This window comes from Limulus polyphemus, unplaced genomic scaffold (genome assembly GCF_000517525.1).
Source record: "Limulus polyphemus unplaced genomic scaffold, Limulus_polyphemus-2.1.2 Scaffold1010, whole genome shotgun sequence".
NCBI classification, from domain to species: domain Eukaryota; kingdom Metazoa; phylum Arthropoda; class Merostomata; order Xiphosura; family Limulidae; genus Limulus; species Limulus polyphemus.
The window spans coordinates 208,353-225,389 of NW_013666620.1; the positions used below are offsets into that span (position 1 = coordinate 208,353).

Below are 17,037 nucleotides of genomic sequence, written 5' to 3' on the forward strand. Positions count from 1 at the left end.
TGAAACACTTGGTGTAAAATAGCCATAAAGAAATGTTCAATTATACTGAGAAATATTAGTGTAGTAGTAGTCTTGTTACACTGGGAGTTTGAGATAATTTACCGATCAGTTGAATTTTGACGTTCATCTGGTTTCATATAATTTTACTTGCAATATGAGTCAGGCCTTGGCTACGTTTTTGTATATCTCACAATTATAAATGACGGTGTAAAGGTTATCTCACAATTATAAATGATGGTGTAAAGGTTATCTCACAATTATAAATGACGGTGTAATGGTTATCTCACAATTATAAATGACGGTGTAAAGGTTATCTCACAATTATAAATGATGGTGTAAAGGTTATCTCACAATTATAAATGACGGTGTAAAGGTTATCTCACAATTATAAATGACGGTGTAAAGGTTATCTCACAATTATAAATGATGGTGTAAAGGTTATCTCACAATTATAAATGACGGTGTAAAGGTTATCTCACAATTATAAATGACGGTGTAAAGGTTATCTCACAATTATAAATGACGGTGTAAAGGTAGTTAAACTTTGCTCTGGAAATGGGCTTTTCAAGTTAAGATTACACATTCATTACTTAATGTCAAATGGGACTTTTGGTTTATACGTATTCGTAGTGTGATGAATTACTAACTAAAGCTTTGCACCCTCAGCTTTCTATATATTGTGAAACCTCATAAAATTTCTGGAAGTACCTTCATTACATGAGAATGTGATGTGATGCAAGTGTATTTTTACTTACTCTGAGCATGTACTCCAGGGAGATGTCACAATAGTTTTCTTCTTAAGTTCAGCACATTTAATAAGGACTCATTCTGTTTGACAAATTTTCTTTATCCTTTGTGACAGGTAAACATACTCGCACTGGCAGCGAGTCTACACTTCTCGACGAAGATAGCTCATCATTTGGAGGAGGTGTTGGAGCAGGTGAGATAAGTTTATCACAGTCTTACAAGATTTTTAAATTGGTTCTATTTATAAAGACCCAGATATATTTATAATGCATCTACCTCACACTTACGAGTTTCTATTTTAGGGTTAAATTTTCTTTCTTATCCAGCTGTTTCCTTCTACTAGAAAGGCCATAGTTTTTATGCCAAGTACAGTGACAACAAATATTATATTTAGTACAGTGATAATATCTACCAGTTCTTATATGGATACCTTTTTTCTACATTAGTTAGTTTATAGTTTAAATTGAAGGCATGCCATTCTGAATGATTCATAAGTGGTTAAAAATAAATTTGAAAACAAAAGTTTTCTCCACGCTGCCTAAAGATTAACAATGAAGAATGTTTGTTTAGTTTATTTGTTTCTTATTGCTTGGAGATGAAAAATAAATGACTTAGAAAGGCTTAATTAGCTTACAATTACTAATAAGTATTTATTAGGGAAAGATTGGCCATTTAAGTTAGAGTAGTAAGTAATATATGTTCAACAAAAATAGTAGTTTTTGTTACTGATTATATCGGCACCTTGTTGTTGTAATATTAGTTCCAAGACTGTATTTCTTGAAGAATGTGATAGTAACACAAAATGTATTTCAGTTTGGTTTTCAGCTATATTTATAGATTGTTCCTATTGTTATTAGCTTTTCATTTTAGACTCAAAATTCTTCATGGGCAATTTGTTGAAAGATATTTCATATAAAATCTGTTTTCATATAATGATAACATGTTTAAGTTGCTTGTGTGTAGTCATGCTTGAAAAAAAAGATAGACCAAATATTCTCAGCAAATCAATTCAGTAATATTCCTATTACATCTCCAGGCTTATCTGTAAGTGATAATACTTTTTATTAACCACAATTTTGTTAATGTTTTGATGGTTATAATTTATGCCTGATGATATCAAACCATTCCAAAATCTATAACGTCTGTTCAACCTGATGGCCACTGTGTCGTGATACAGTTTATATGTTAATGGATGGAAATCTTAACTTTCTTCATATAGTACACCAGCTGGTTCATAACTCGGCAGCATTATTCCTGTCCCCAGTTCCACCAGTTTTGGTAACTCCGATAAGTGAACACTCGATGCTAAAACTTCCCTCTCGACATTTACCAAAACGGGACAGTAGCACTTCGTTGATCTCTGCTGGTCAGCTTTCAGCTTTCTTGACACCTGATGGTTCGGTTGCTAATGGTGAATATACTTTCTATTGGTGTTTTCATAAGAGATAGAAATTTATTGCAGTGGTATACTTTAAATTTAAAAAAATCTGTTCCTTTTATCAGTTTTTTATGTTAGCTTCTGAAGATAAAACTTTGTTTTTTAATGCGACCCAGCAAATGCTACAATAACACATATCACTGAATACTTTCCTTTTTATAATCTGTAAGTTTTAGTTTAAGTATCAAATGATCATATTCTTTTTCTATGCTGTATGGTAAAAATATGGCTGACATGGGCTTTGCACCTCTCATTTCTTGATGAAAATTTTATCATTATTTTTCTCCTTAGGCCTGGTGGTTCGTGTGCTTAACTTGTAATCTGCACGACACGGGTTTGAATCTTGAACACACTCTCTTAGCCAATGAAAGAGCTATAATGTGATGATTAATCCACTTTTCATTGCTAAAGGGTAGCTCAAGAGTTGGTGGTGGGTGGTATTGACTGTCTGCCTTCCCCCATTTCTGTCTACAATTTCTAAATTAAGGATGATTAGTACAGACAGCTTTCAAGTAGCTTTGTGCAAAATCCAACAAACAAACAAAACTTTTTTTTTCCTTAAAAATAACATTTTTCTTATGTCTTCTTCCATTTGCATTAAAATATTTGTTAAAGAAGTTCCCAAAATTTTAAAAAGTATTTGTTCTTGTTCACAAAAATCCAGGACCTAACATTGTTAAAACTTGGTTATTTTTCCAATCTGTTCAGATAATTGTTGTAAAATTGATTTTTTTCTGATAGTAGCATATTTTTATAAATAATGAACATTCATAATCTTCACTCCATATATTTTCTGGTTCATTCAAGGATTTGTAAAATATCATGTCCTTATTTGCTTGTTATATCCGATGTTCACAAGTTTCGTTTTAAAACTAACTAGATGCATTTATTTAGTTTAATTCATTTATCTCAAAAATTTCTTTGGAAAAAAAGAATAACAAAGCCTTTTAAGAGACTGTTTATCAAAACCCTAGTATTAAACGTTCCTTCTATACTTTTTTCTGGTTATTTATTAACCTTTTCTTGGCTGGTAAGCATCTTTTAGGTGTCAAATGCACACCTGCAAATCAAATTTCAAAATTTAAGTAGTAATTCTAACTCTGTTTGAACAACTTTTCACACAAAAATGTTGTAAAATTGATATTGATACAAAGAAAAATTGGGTTTCTGCATAACTTCGAGTAGTCTTGTGATACTCTCAATTGCAGTGATTTCTCTTCAGAGTAATCAGATAGAACCTGCTAAGTAACAGGAGGTTAGACTGACAAGGCTATACTAAGAAAGAGACTTGTCACAATTTATAGCACTATGAAAATAATCTCCATTGATTCACTAAAACAATCATACACAATGAGTGGGACAAAGGATGGTCTTTACTGGAAACACCAAAGATGTCCATGAAGATTATGTTCCAGACTGAGCGAACACCTCATTATATACATAAAACAATAATGCTTTTCTTTTAAAAGCTCAATGGCTTCCCATGTCACTGTTGGTCATCAAAAAATAAGGAAGGTTGTATCCTTAAAGTATTATTTGACCCGTTAGTGGAAAAGATTGCTGCTACTTTTACATTATATGTTTCACTTTACAGAAAGCTTTTTGAGGAGATAGCACATGTGATGCCCTCGGTGAATGACCCAATTCAATATGTATGAGGGTGAAAGGAACTTAGCTACTTTTTGAGGAGATGGCACATGTAATGCCCTCTGCGAATGACCCAATTCAATATATATCAGGGTGAAAGGAACTTAGCTACTTCCTTGACCATTGTTGTGTTAAACTACATACAATACATGAACAAAAATATTGTATGTATACAATCTGCAGTTTTACCTGTAAACAATGCACTTATTGATTTGTTTACATGATGTCTGCTAATCCCAGTGCATAGGTTTATTTTTATTAAGAAAGTACCATCCCTTGGGAATATAATTATCAGTGTTTTGTTTCACATGTTATTTTCCTTCTCTTTCTCTAAATTTTATTAGTAGAGTCTCTCAGTCCCATCCTTTTATGACCTCATAGCAAGTGATTGAACAACTACTATTACAAAAAGCTACAGGCAACCTTTAAATACCATTAGATATAGAAAATAATAAACTGTTTATGTCAATGTAGAGTGAATAAAGTTATGTGAGAACTAATCTATGGTTTTATGAGAAAGTGACAAGACCTGTAGCTATTGCCAAGAAGAACAATGGAATTTTGTGGGAAGTTTAGTAGACTTAGGAACAATACACAGATCTGAATATTCTTTAAAGGTTTCTTGTTATATTTGTTTGAAAACACAGTATTTTTAATCTAGGATAAGACATCAACTAAGCCTTATTTGGTTTAGAGAATACAGTAAACAACAGCAACATATTCTTTTGACTCAACTTCTTATTTTTAAACATTATTGTTAAGTTTATTATATTCAAGGAATTCATAATTATTTATAATAGAATATATCTGTTCCTCTGGTCGGATAGCAGCAAGTTTATTGACTTACAATGCTAAAAATCTTGGGTTTGGTTCCCTGCATTGGACACAGCAGAAAGCCAAATGTAGCTTTGCTCTAAAACAAACAGACAATAACTTATAAAAAAATATATCGATTAGATATAAATTGATTTTGACCAAGAATATTCCTAGCAGAAATATTGTTACCCCATCTGACTTATTTCCATTATCAAAGTTCAGGTCCTAGGCCACTGATATATCTGTCGGTTTCTGTGGGATTTTTTACAGTTTATAGCAGGAAGTATTGACTGCTGCAGTTGGCAAAATAAAGTTTCAGAATAAATAAGTTAATGAATATCAGTCAAGTTGAAACTTATTGGATATATAAAACGGGACTTTCTGATCAACATTAAAAAAAAATCCTAATACGAAAGGAAATATTATAAATAATTTTCAACACAGTTATATCTTACCAAAATTTTGGAAATTTTGCAACATTAGTAATCATAGAAAAATTGAATTATATGAATTTACTCAAGCCAAAACTAAATATTATTTAGGTATTTTTTTTAAAGTTTAATGCAATTTGGTTAAGTCATGAAAGGGATAATGTGGTCACAAATTAATTTGTGTTTTTCTCCAAAGCCATTCCACAATGCTTTTTGGAAAGTTCAGAGAGCTAAAACTGCCTGCTAATGACATAATGTACATTGGTAACAGCAGTTCGCTTTTCTCTGTCATACCAAGTTATCGTGGTACTATAAATCATTACAAATTATAAAGGCTTTTTTTGTTCTTGATAAAGAAGATGCTACATTTAATCATAATTTCTGTTTAGGCACATTTTGTTACTATATCAAGAGTAAAATTAAAAAAAAAAGACATTTTCTGCCACAATAAAAGGTAAAACCTTTATTATAGGTTACAGCCAACTAGTTTCGGTAACAGTGTTTTTACTCTTAATCAGTTCAAGCTGTTGCATTGTTAATTGGAACAATAAGATATTGTTATTCTTAATACACCCTTCATTTTCAGTCTCTTTTTTTTTCTATTATAAAGATTCTGTGTGAACCTCTTTTTTACAACAGAATATATAGACACTCACACACATTTCGTTTTGTATAAAATTTTAGAAATGTTTATGTGATACTTGTCTTCAACTTAAAAGTGTTATTTATAGTCTAGAAATTGTCCAATTCATTTCATTGTGTTTTTGTACTTTTTTCGTCACAGTATACGCTGCTATAATTTTATCAGGATCGGTGATAATATATGGAAGATTGCCGACATTTTTTTTATTGCTCAGTCTATTCTATAGGTGATAAATCACGAATACTAAGTCGAACTTGCTCTTTGACAAGCATGAAACGAAGTCTGACTTTGCCTCACTTTTTATTTTCAGCTTTAAATTTTTTTTCTAACAGATGGCCAATTCACGAATAGGTGTACATGATAGAATCTCTCTCTCTCTTTTTTTTTTATAAGGCTAAAAATTATATCACTTAACTCATTTTATAGTACTGTTTACTCTTAATTGTAAAGGACGTTTGGTATTTTCCCATCAGGTACTGTTACAAGCTTGGGCCTTCCCTCGTATTCTCGAACATGTTTTACTTCAGAGCGACCATCTACACCAGCAGTAACAAGTACATCAAAATTAATGACATCCGTTTCAACCAATGCACTTCTAAAAAATGGAAGTTCCTTGGTTAGTGGTGGGCAGTCATCATGTCAGTTCTGCCTCCCTGCAGCTAAAAATGAAAATTTAGAAGAATGTCGACGAAGTAAAAGCCCCATATTGCATTCTTCGATATCTGCACCGAAATTATCAGAAAAAAAAGACCTAACTTTACCATTGGGGATAGGTATGTATGTTTGGTGTAAAAACCACATCTGACTGTACCATTGGGGATAGGTATGTATGTTTGGTGTAAAAACCACATCTGACTGTACCATTGGGGATAGGTATGTATGTTTGGTATAAAACCACATCTGACTGTACCATTGGGGATAGGTATGTATGTTTGGTGTAAAACCACATCTGACCTGTACCATTGGGGATAGGTATGTATGTTTAGTATAAAACCACATCTGACTGTACCATTGGGGATAGGTATGTATGTTTGGTGTAAAACCACATCTGACTGTACCATTGGAGATAGGTATGTATGTTTGGTATAAAACCACATCTGACTTTACCATTGGAGATAGGTATGTATGTTTTGTGTAAAACCACATCTGACTTTACCATTGGGGATAGGTATGTATGTTTGGTATAAAACCACATCTGACTTTACCATTGGAGATAGGTATGTATGTTTATCTAAATGTTTTAATGTAAAATAACATAACTTCTTTAATGTGATATTATTTCCTCTTGTACTTTAAATTTTGTTAGTCTTGTAGCTGAATGTTGTGATGAGCTTTTATAGTTAAGAGTACTGCGTGTGTAGGCCTAGCAAATGATTCAGTACTGATAAGTATACACCTTGATTATATTACCAGAGATGAGCGTCATAGTAATTACTACATTTCATACTCATTACTTTATCCATGCGGTATCTTATCAGAAACATAAAGTGGGATCATAATAAGAAAAACATTATAAAAGACTATTTTAAGGATATATATGACAACTGTTAACTGCATGAGAAAGACCTCATCGTAATCAGTGGGGATCTTTGGTTCATCAAGTAATAGTGGATCGTTTCAAAAGTTGGATGATGGAATTATTAGTTGAAACTCTCGCATTTTTTCTTTCTCATGCAGTTAACAGTTGTCATTTGTTTCGCTGCTAGACCTCATCGTAATCAGTGGGGATCTTTGGTTCATCAAGTAATAGTGGATCATTTCAAAAGTTGGATGATGGAATTATTAGTTGAAAGTCTCGCATTTTTTTCTAGCAGCGAAACAAATCCGGATTTTCTCCTCGGGTTTGCGGTGAGTTTGTCTTTTGTTCTGGGTTACTCTGGTAATTCAATCACTCCTTATCAGTAACCATGGGCTAGACGAAAGTTAAAAAACAAGAATTGGGCTAAAATAAAAGCTGCATCAAGCTTTTTAATCTCCACTGTTTACCAGACATTAATTAAAAATCAATAAATCTTACACATGGTAATGTGCAGGGAAAAGTATTAAGGAAAGCGTAATTGTTGGGAATACCACCAATGTCTTCCACACCTCTGAAGAGTGGTAACATGTCTGGCATTGAAAGAGCAACAATAAAAACAAAATAAATGTGACTTCATTAAACGGGGATGCTGATGAAAATATCTTAACTGATTGGTTTGTTCTGAATTTTGTGCAAAGCTACAAGAGGGCTATCTGTACTAGCCATCCCTAATTTAGCAGCAATAGACTAGAGGGAAGGTAACTTATCAACTCCACCCACTGCCAGCGGCTACTCCTTTACCAATGAATAGTGGGATTAACAGTCACATTATAATGCCTCCATGGCTGAAAGGGCAAGCATGTTCGATGATGAGGATTCAAACCCATGACCCGCAGATTGCGAGTCATGCACTCTTAACCACCAGGTCATGTCAGCTCATCTTAACTGATAAAACTGAAGTTTATAATTCATTACCTATCAGTTTTGTTTTTCAGATATTTTATTTAAAATCCTCAATTTTAAACAGTTAAAAAATGTTTCTACTTTTCTACAATATCCCTCATTTGAGCCCAATAAAAATGCAAGATGTTTGATAGTAACAACCTTGTTTTAATTGTTGTTGAACAAATTTAGTGAAGTTCTTTGCCATTCTGTACGTTTCAAGTACACAACTATTATCCATGCTTGTAATTTATTCCTGACCCAAGGCAGAGAATGTGTAAAAATACATTTGTTTACCTTTACACATCTGTAGCTAACCTAGCCTCTTTAAGATAGAAATGTGTGTTTTGTAAAAAAACATTTCAAGACCATTAAAAGGTTTTGAAAATCCTTCATGCCAATATTTTTTTCTGCAACAAATCAGTGGTCGCTTGAAATCACGTATTAAGAATTTCTGTGAAACGAATTGATTATTCTTCTCTGTGTATAAAGTAAATGACAGAAAATAAATATGACATGTGCAAACATGAACAGATAGTTATTAATAAAGATGGGACAGTGAATTGATTTTAAACACTGTTCTGTGTATAAATATTGAAGTATAGCATTGATAGTACATGTGTAAGCGTTATTAAGAAAGTTTATAGTAGTTAGTAAGGGTTTTTTTCTCTTTAAAGCTGAATGAATGAAAAAGAAATAATTTTCAGTAAAATATTTCAACAGCTCTCAAGAAACATCATCACCACAGCCAATAGACAAACCAAAGAAATTAGTCTATAAAATAGTAAAAAGCTACAGCCAAGAGAACAATCCTTCACCGGCAGAATCCAGCTCATCTTCTCCGAAGCTTTCTCTGTCAGAATCCTATCTAGACAGTCCTGAACACAAGAAATCTTCAGATGCTACAAATAACAATGATATATGCACCATTGAAAGCAAAACCTCTAACCAGGGCTCGCTCGGAAGACGCAAAACAACGTCTATTATTTCTAACATTCGCACTAGTTTTCCAAATGCTATTCCAGATGAAGAAGAATCTTTAATGGTCAATACTTACTGCACTGCAGAAGATGAAGGAAACTATATTCAGGAACAGAGAAGAAAAACATCTTTGTTCCATGTTAAAGGGAAGAAAAAGAAAATGCTTTGATGGTTATAACCATTCAACGTCTCTTGTGAAGATTATTTGTGGTGGAAGAACGGACACAGAGAAATTCTGATTGCAACCAACATCGCTTGTGATGGTTCTTGCTCTAAGTGAGAGAAAGAAATATGAAGATGTTATATTCTTTCTGTATTAGTATCCAACACTTTAATGGTGCAAGTTAGAAAAAAAATTCTCCCCTATGTATATTGTCTTCAATAGTAAATGCTTAAAAGCATAATGGTGTAAATATATGTATATGTACATATACATATATATATACATATGTTATAATGTTGTACAATCTCATGACTATTTTTACAGTTTTACTTATTTACCTTCCACCGTTAATCACCGACAAACCCTTGTGTGTTATCAGTTAAATATATATAGTTATTAAGTTAATACTGTAAATATCGTTTTTTTGATGTGTGGCCTTTTGTATGTTGGAAGGCAATTAAAAAAACAATTTGTTTGTTGTGAAGTATCATTTTCTCTGCCATTTTTAAACGCAACAGAATATAAAAAATATATATATATTGTTAAAAATTACATGCTTGCCAAGCTTACAGTGTAATACACTTTATATTCCCAATAAAAACTATTCATCTGTTTATACCTACGTAGGTGATAATTTGAATGTTGGATGGTGTAATTAACAAATGATCCAGAATGAGTTATTCATCTAGTTTACACTTAACAAAAAAAAAAGATTCTTTTAGATTTTGTACAACATGTGGCTTAGGATTAAGAGGGATTAAAAGACTAGGTCCAAATGTTTAAGTTGGATGGCCAATTATATTTTCCAAAACTATATTAAACTAAGTACAATAATGAACTGATACAAAATAGTTAAGAATTGACTACTTTTCAACCCCCCCCCCCCCAAAAAAAAATTGGCATATATCTGCTGAAGCCTAATGTATGAATTTGGTCAAATGCAAAACAGTTGTGGTCAGCTAAAGTTGTTATTCTTACTTATATAGTTCATGATGACAAGGAACCCACTTGAAGCAAAAAATATATATACATGTATAGTAGAGTCAGCCGATATGAGTATTAAAAGCTTTTATTTAAAAACACAAAAAAAGTAACGTTTCAATCTCCTTATGTCATCATCAGGTTAAGAATGACCTAAGTAGGTCGATACGTTGTGATATAGTTTGTCACAACATGAAAAAAATTTAAAGGCTTAATTTTTTTTTAAAAAACTGTCCTTAAAAATATCGAATTTTGAAATTCAATAGCCTTCAATTCATTAATTCCATATGTATCTTACAGCTTGTTTACATCACGAAATGTTTTTATGTAACTACAAAAATAGATTTTAACACTCAAAATCTTCAGTTTTTGTTAGACGACATTTGACAAAAGTGGTCACATGATGTCGGTAACTTTTAAGGTTATTCATAAATCAACCTTTGACTTTATAAGCCTAAAAGTATGTCATTTTCAGGATATGGTGTAGAAGAGCCACGTATTAAGTTGGATGTCTAACAAACATTTTATCAAAATAACACAACAAGCACTTTCAAAATTTCACTAATAAGTTATAGTTTATCATTAAGAAAAAAAAGCCTATATGCATATCGATCCTTGAATCATGCTTAACCTTAATTAATTTTTTTCTCCTTTTTAATATTATAATGATGTATATTTTTATTATTTGCTCACAGAATGTTGCAGTGCTGAAAAACAATCAAGATTCTTCTGAGATAGAATTTAAAAACATTTCTTCATGGTGTAGCCAGCCCTAAAATTTAACATTTTTCTACAATATGGAAATTATGCCGTTTATTTTTGCCACAATAAAGTTTGTGAAGGCCTAGCAATTGCATAAAAGAGCACGGTCCAAGGTTTCAAGTGCACATTTATAATATGAAAATTTGAAATAGAAATTGGACGTTTCAGATTGTTTTCAAGCACCTTTTCTGTTACACAAAGATAGAACTTTATTCATTTTTGTCAACCATAAACTGAAATGTAACTAAAACTGTTTGGATTTGAATTTACGAAATACAAATTACTTTTCTCAAAAATCCTGTCTAATTATAATTAATTTTATAACACTGAAAAGCATTCGTGATGTCCAAACAAATTGACATTATATGTTCTGCAAATATATATATATATATATATATAATAAATAAAAAACTGCACACAAAAGTCTATGTAAAACCTTTTTCTATTTGAGGACCTCTGTGTTCCCATCCCAAGATTTCACGGATTTCTTTGTACAATTTTATCTTTTTAAGTACTTTTATATTACATAGTAAAACAATACACTTTAGTAGCTATGTTTTAAAACACATTTTTTTCAGCCTTCTTGCATACTAGCTTTAACCTCGCTGTGGACCAGTTCCGATTCATTGACCGGTGGTCGAGAACCATTGTATTAAATCGCATCTAACAAACTATGCTTAACATGTAGCAGTAACACATCTGATGAAACAATCATCAACTATTCTGACAATTATATAAAAAAGATGACATATAAATGTAGCAGCAAAACTACATTTTATGAACAAGTTATTGTCAATACACAAAAATAAAGAATACTGGAGAGTCATGTAAATAAGGTAAAGAAATTATCAACAAGTTTGTGAAACTTTGTTCACATTTCTCCCCAAAAAAAAGGAAACGCGCACAGATAAGTCACTAAAACTGCCTTGTATGGATTAAAGGAAATAGGTTGGAGAAATAATTTCACTGACATATTAACGCACAATGTTTTCCTGAAGACATTTAGAATAATAAAAGGAGTAAGTGAAGAAACATGGATATTATAAAACACCTATTAAATACTCAAGGAACACAATTAATTATCACTTAATTGTGGGAAAGTGTTCAAGTGAAACCCAGGGTTCAAATAACACATTTCTGTAAAATTATTCACAATTTTATATTTATAGTTCATCATACTTAAAAAAAAACAACAGTATGAGCAATTTGAAAAAATAAACAAAAAAAGTAATAACATCCCTATTCTTTACTGTTCTTTAGATTACTACTAAAAATTAGGTTTTTTTTTAAATATATTATCACTATAATCATAGTTCACAGGGTATTCTTAAAAAACTATCACTTGCTCAATCAGTCCAGCCAAAATACATTACTTGTACACGATGCATATAATAAAGGAAACATTAATAAATATCACTGAAATTGTCATTAATTTTACACACTTTGGATACCAAAACTTCATGACTTTTATTATCCAACAATTGTAAAATGAAATGGAACATATATTGTTTTACGCTCTTGTGTTTCATGACTTCTAATACAACGAACCTTATGAAACTAAAGAGGGGTATAACCTACCTTATAAACGAAAGAGTAATCTGTGGTCAATAGTTTGGCTAAATGACTTCATCGGATATCGGTAAAGATCATTTGTAGAAATGTCAACTAAATATTCTATTTTTCCTTAAAGTAAATTTTTAACCACTTCTTTGTATTTTAATACCTCATCTGTCACTGCATTCGTTTATTGTTTATTTACGAATAAACGGAATTATAAAGTTGCATGTCTAACAATCTCAAGATTCAGTATAAAAAAATTCATTTGTAACAACATTTCTCTCAAAATTTATATTTTCGAGAGCACCAAAGATTTTATACACATTATAATTTGGGAACTGACATTTCAGTTATGATACAACTTCTAATATCGCACACAGTACCACACCACTAACATGACTCCAGCAGAAAAAGTACATTTAAAATTACTGACTCTGAAAACACAAAAACATAGGAACTTTACCCAGTAATTAAAAATTAATGAAAACAAAAAAATCTGTATTTATTACTTCTAAAAGCACACAACATACTTCAAAATTTAGAACATGGACATATGAAAATGATCTGTACTTATCATACAATTATGTCATAATCCAGTGGTTTATCTCTTATGAAAACAAATCATTAGTCACTTCACAACTTAGTGGTCAGGCACAAACTGTGACCACATAAGTAACTTGCACAAACTACACAGATTTATATCTTTTTTTTTTACACTTATCCGAGAAAGGTGTATTAACTAGACGAGAGAACTCGTAACAATTAATACATTTAAATACATATCTTTGGATTAAGGTCATTTCACTGTTAACGGACAAATAAAACATGAACAAACACATAAAGTGTTCAGAAGCAACATATTCAGCTTAGAAAAATGAAGCAAAACAAAATCGGAATTTCTGTTTCATCTAGACTCACATCATCCAGATGATTTAATCAGTTGAAGGTTATAGAGTACACCAGCACTGTCAACACTCACAAATATCGTAAAGTCTGGTGATGGATAGACGTAGCGTAAAAAGCTACCCCTCACTTCAAAAGTCTGCAATAGCGGTTGATTTTTACGTATGTCCCACCACTTAATGCTGTTGGCAACAGAAACAAGAAAGTTTGAATCGGGAGAGAAGGCCAAATCATTCACCCAGTTACTAGTGTGAGACCCTAATATCTTCAGTTGTTTTCCTTCTGCATCGAGGTTTGCAATCTAGAGTAGAACAAAGAAAAAAAACAATTTTCAGAATCAACACCAAATAAATGGGAGCTCCCTTTTCATTTTTTTAATAAGCATGTTTGTTTGTTTGGTTTTTGAATTTCGCGCACAGCTACACGAGTGTAAGACTAGAGAGAAGGCAGCTAGTAATCACCACCCACTACCAACTCTTGGGCTACTCTTTTACCAACGAATAGTGGGATTGACCGTCACATTATAACGCCCCCACGGCTGAAAGGGCGAGCATGTTCAGTGTGACGGGGATTCGAACCTGCGACCCTCAGATTGCAAGTCGAGTGCCTTAACCACCTGGCCATGCCGGGCCTAATAAGCATGTCAGATAAGCTTTCGTTCCAAGTTGATTTCTATGATCGTTAAGTTTCATCCATTCTATGGAATTAGGTAGATGAAATACAGACAAACATAAGCTTTCATTTTACTAACGGGAATTTAAAAAAATTTTCACAGTGAAAATGCAATGAAATAGTATTAACAGAGAAAACTAAGTAAATAAGAAAATATGTACATTATGAGTAAATATGTTTTCCAGATTATTAAAAATAATGTCAACCTTCAAACACTAAAGTATTATCTATACATACCACACTAATCTTCAGTCTAAATCATTGATATTTGTAACTATATTTCATAAATGTTAGTGGGGAACACTGTCTTATATAAATATTGTAAATGTTCTTAAAAATTAAAAACTGAGAGAGAGAAGGACCCAAATTTAACAGGCATCATAAGCGGCAGAACCAGGTGAGTATTGGGAGCAAGTGCCCCTCTACATTTTGAACAGGAAGCAAAGTGCCCCTTTAAGTGGACATAGACATGTATAATTATCAGGCAAAGCCAATAATTTGATTTTGAATTCGATGGTCACAGTTAACATAGCGAATACAGTGTTACCCCTAAATTCAAATTTGTTCCGCTATCTATGACAGACATGTTCTTCAGCAGATAAAGCTATGTATTTCTTATGAAGTGATTATCCTTGGATTTCTACAAATTTTGTGAATTTGTCTTATCTTTTTCCTTTGATTATTTTTCAACAACAACAAAAAAGTTTACAATATGGAATTCAGTTTCAGTATTTTTTTAATAAAAGTTATTTCAAAATCCGTTAATTTGCTATAGAGCTACTCAAGGGATGATATTACACACCTCAGCCAAGGAAATTTGAAGTTTATTACTGAAGCAGCCCGAGTGCTCATCCTATTATAAGTGGTTTACTCACCTGCACCACTCCATCATCATCGCCAAAAGCAAGGAATTTTTCATTGGGTGAAAAGCAACAGCTTCTTATGCAGGAATTACTTGTTATTGTATTCACAATTATTAACTTTCCATTGTCTTCTTTCCAAACCTGTTAAAGTTTAAACAAAATACATTTTCATATGTTTCTATAGTGTGTATTCTGTACTTCTCTTACTAGTAGTAGATGAAAAAATAAACTTAGAGATCACTTTAACACTGCCCTGCTAGAAGTATCGCAACATGTAGTTCGAGAGGATGTCTTACTGATCTTGATATAATAAAGTGCTTCTACTGGCCTGAATAATTTGCTGATTTTTTTTTTTGCAACTAAGATATGATAGATTACTGGTTTAGTATTCAGTATGTCTCTTTCAAGGCTTCAAACATTTGGCCAGATGGTGACTGACATTCTTAACAACTAAAACGTTTTTTTTTATAGACTAAAAGCACTTTTTTTGATCAAACTGAATATCTACGAGTCGTTATAGTATCAAGATCTTGACACCATTACAAATGGCCACAAACTGTGACTACTTCGTAAATGGATTTCCTTAGCACACTTCAATGCACCAAATTCACCTATTTTTCATGTCTCTTAATGCTCTAAGTACCCTTGCTGAGTATGATGAGTGCGACATATTATGTTAAATCAATGCCCGGATACTTTCAGTAGGGTCATGTATTGTTCAACTGTATAACCACGTCCTCTGAAAGGTTACAGAGAATAAACTGAATAACTATAATAAATAACAGCACACACACATATACTCTGTTCTAATTTTTAATCTTCAGACGAAACTGCTAAAAACAACATTTCAATATTATGACCAATTTTTAAACTTTAAAAAATGTGACCACGAAATGCCTGCATCTCACATTTGACTAAGTTTCAAAGTTAAACTAACATACTTTATGAAAATGTATCTGTTGAAAAGTTCATGCTCAATATTATGTTAGAAATAAATGAAAAAAATTACTTTTAGATTTAACAAATCCCCATTTATCAAATAATGTTTATCAAATCAGTATTTAATAAAAAAACAAATTTATGTGTAATGAATCTAAGTTTCAAATGGACAGCAACTACTTGTTGTAGAAACCTACAAATGTAGAGGACGACGCTTCGAAAGTCTTCCGCCTTTCGTCTTCATGTGTATATTAGATGCACTTGTGGGTTACATGGCATTTAGGATAAATAATGTATACACGCAGTAAAGAAGCAAATCTTACGTAGAAAAAATACTTCAAAATATAACGATGTCAAAGAATATTACTAGAAACTAATGTGATGCATAACTTGTGTAAAAAACGAAACGAAACGATTTAGTAAAATTCCAAAACTCACTAAAAAGGAATGTAGGCACATTAATAATAGCTGGAGACGGCTTAAATGGGTAATAAAGAAAAACTTTAATATAAGTTTAACATGACAGCAAATGTAGGCACATTAGCTTCAAATTATTATCTATCAATAAACAATGAGCTATCATAGGTGCGTGCTCATCCCGATATACCTAAAATAATCAATCCATATCTGCTTTGACAACCTGAAAATTTATGCTTTGTATAAAGTGGTAATTACATAATCCAGAATAACTTGTTGGAAATAGTTTTCGGGGATATCGAGTAAAAAATTCACAAAAAGCCTGAGAAAATGTAATATACATAACAAGTAAACAAATAATTCAAATTAACATAATTTTGTTTTCTCAGAGGAATACCAAAAATGGATAGCTAAGAAAACATGATTTTTTTTACAAAGATTTTTATGGTCAATCTTCTAAATTTGTTTCAAAACCAGCTGACCACACTATATCAGTAGCTTTTCTTTTATTTAGAATAATGTCATTTATATATATACATCTAAGAAGCTTTTAAATGGAAACAAATCATTATTTTGTTAAGAGATAAACTTAAAAGTTGCAATCCTCACTAATAAT

General features: G+C 31.8%; 2 protein-coding genes across 5 annotated transcripts in view; one reads left to right on the top strand and one right to left on the bottom strand.

Annotated features, from left to right (window-relative positions):
* LOC106461685 (stromal interaction molecule 1-like) overlaps positions 1-9,943 on the top strand; it is a 57,882-nt gene extending 47,939 nt beyond the window's left edge. Inside the window, exons 11-14 of one of the 2 annotated variants that reach the window (XM_013921531.2) lie at positions 863-940; positions 1,967-2,158; positions 6,196-6,495; positions 8,907-9,943. In XM_013921531.2, the coding sequence (XP_013776985.1) occupies positions 863-940; positions 1,967-2,158; positions 6,196-6,495; positions 8,907-8,938 (602 nt within the window). In that variant the 3' untranslated portion in view covers positions 8,939-9,943. The remainder of the gene's footprint in view (positions 1-862; positions 941-1,966; positions 2,159-6,195; positions 6,496-8,906) is intronic. The other variant, XM_013921532.2, reaches the window with a different exon arrangement.
* Positions 9,944-13,355: 3,412 nt separating this feature from the next.
* Positions 13,356-17,037, bottom strand: part of LOC106461682 (apoptotic protease-activating factor 1-like) — a 35,319-nt gene continuing 31,637 nt past the window's right edge. For all 3 annotated transcript variants that reach the window (XM_022388698.1, XM_022388697.1, XM_013921526.2), the window contains 2 exons: positions 15,078-15,206; positions 13,356-13,831 (listed from right to left, as the gene is read on the bottom strand). In XM_022388698.1, the coding sequence (XP_022244406.1) occupies positions 13,547-13,831; positions 15,078-15,206 (414 nt within the window). In that variant the 3' untranslated portion in view covers positions 13,356-13,546. The remainder of the gene's footprint in view (positions 13,832-15,077; positions 15,207-17,037) is intronic.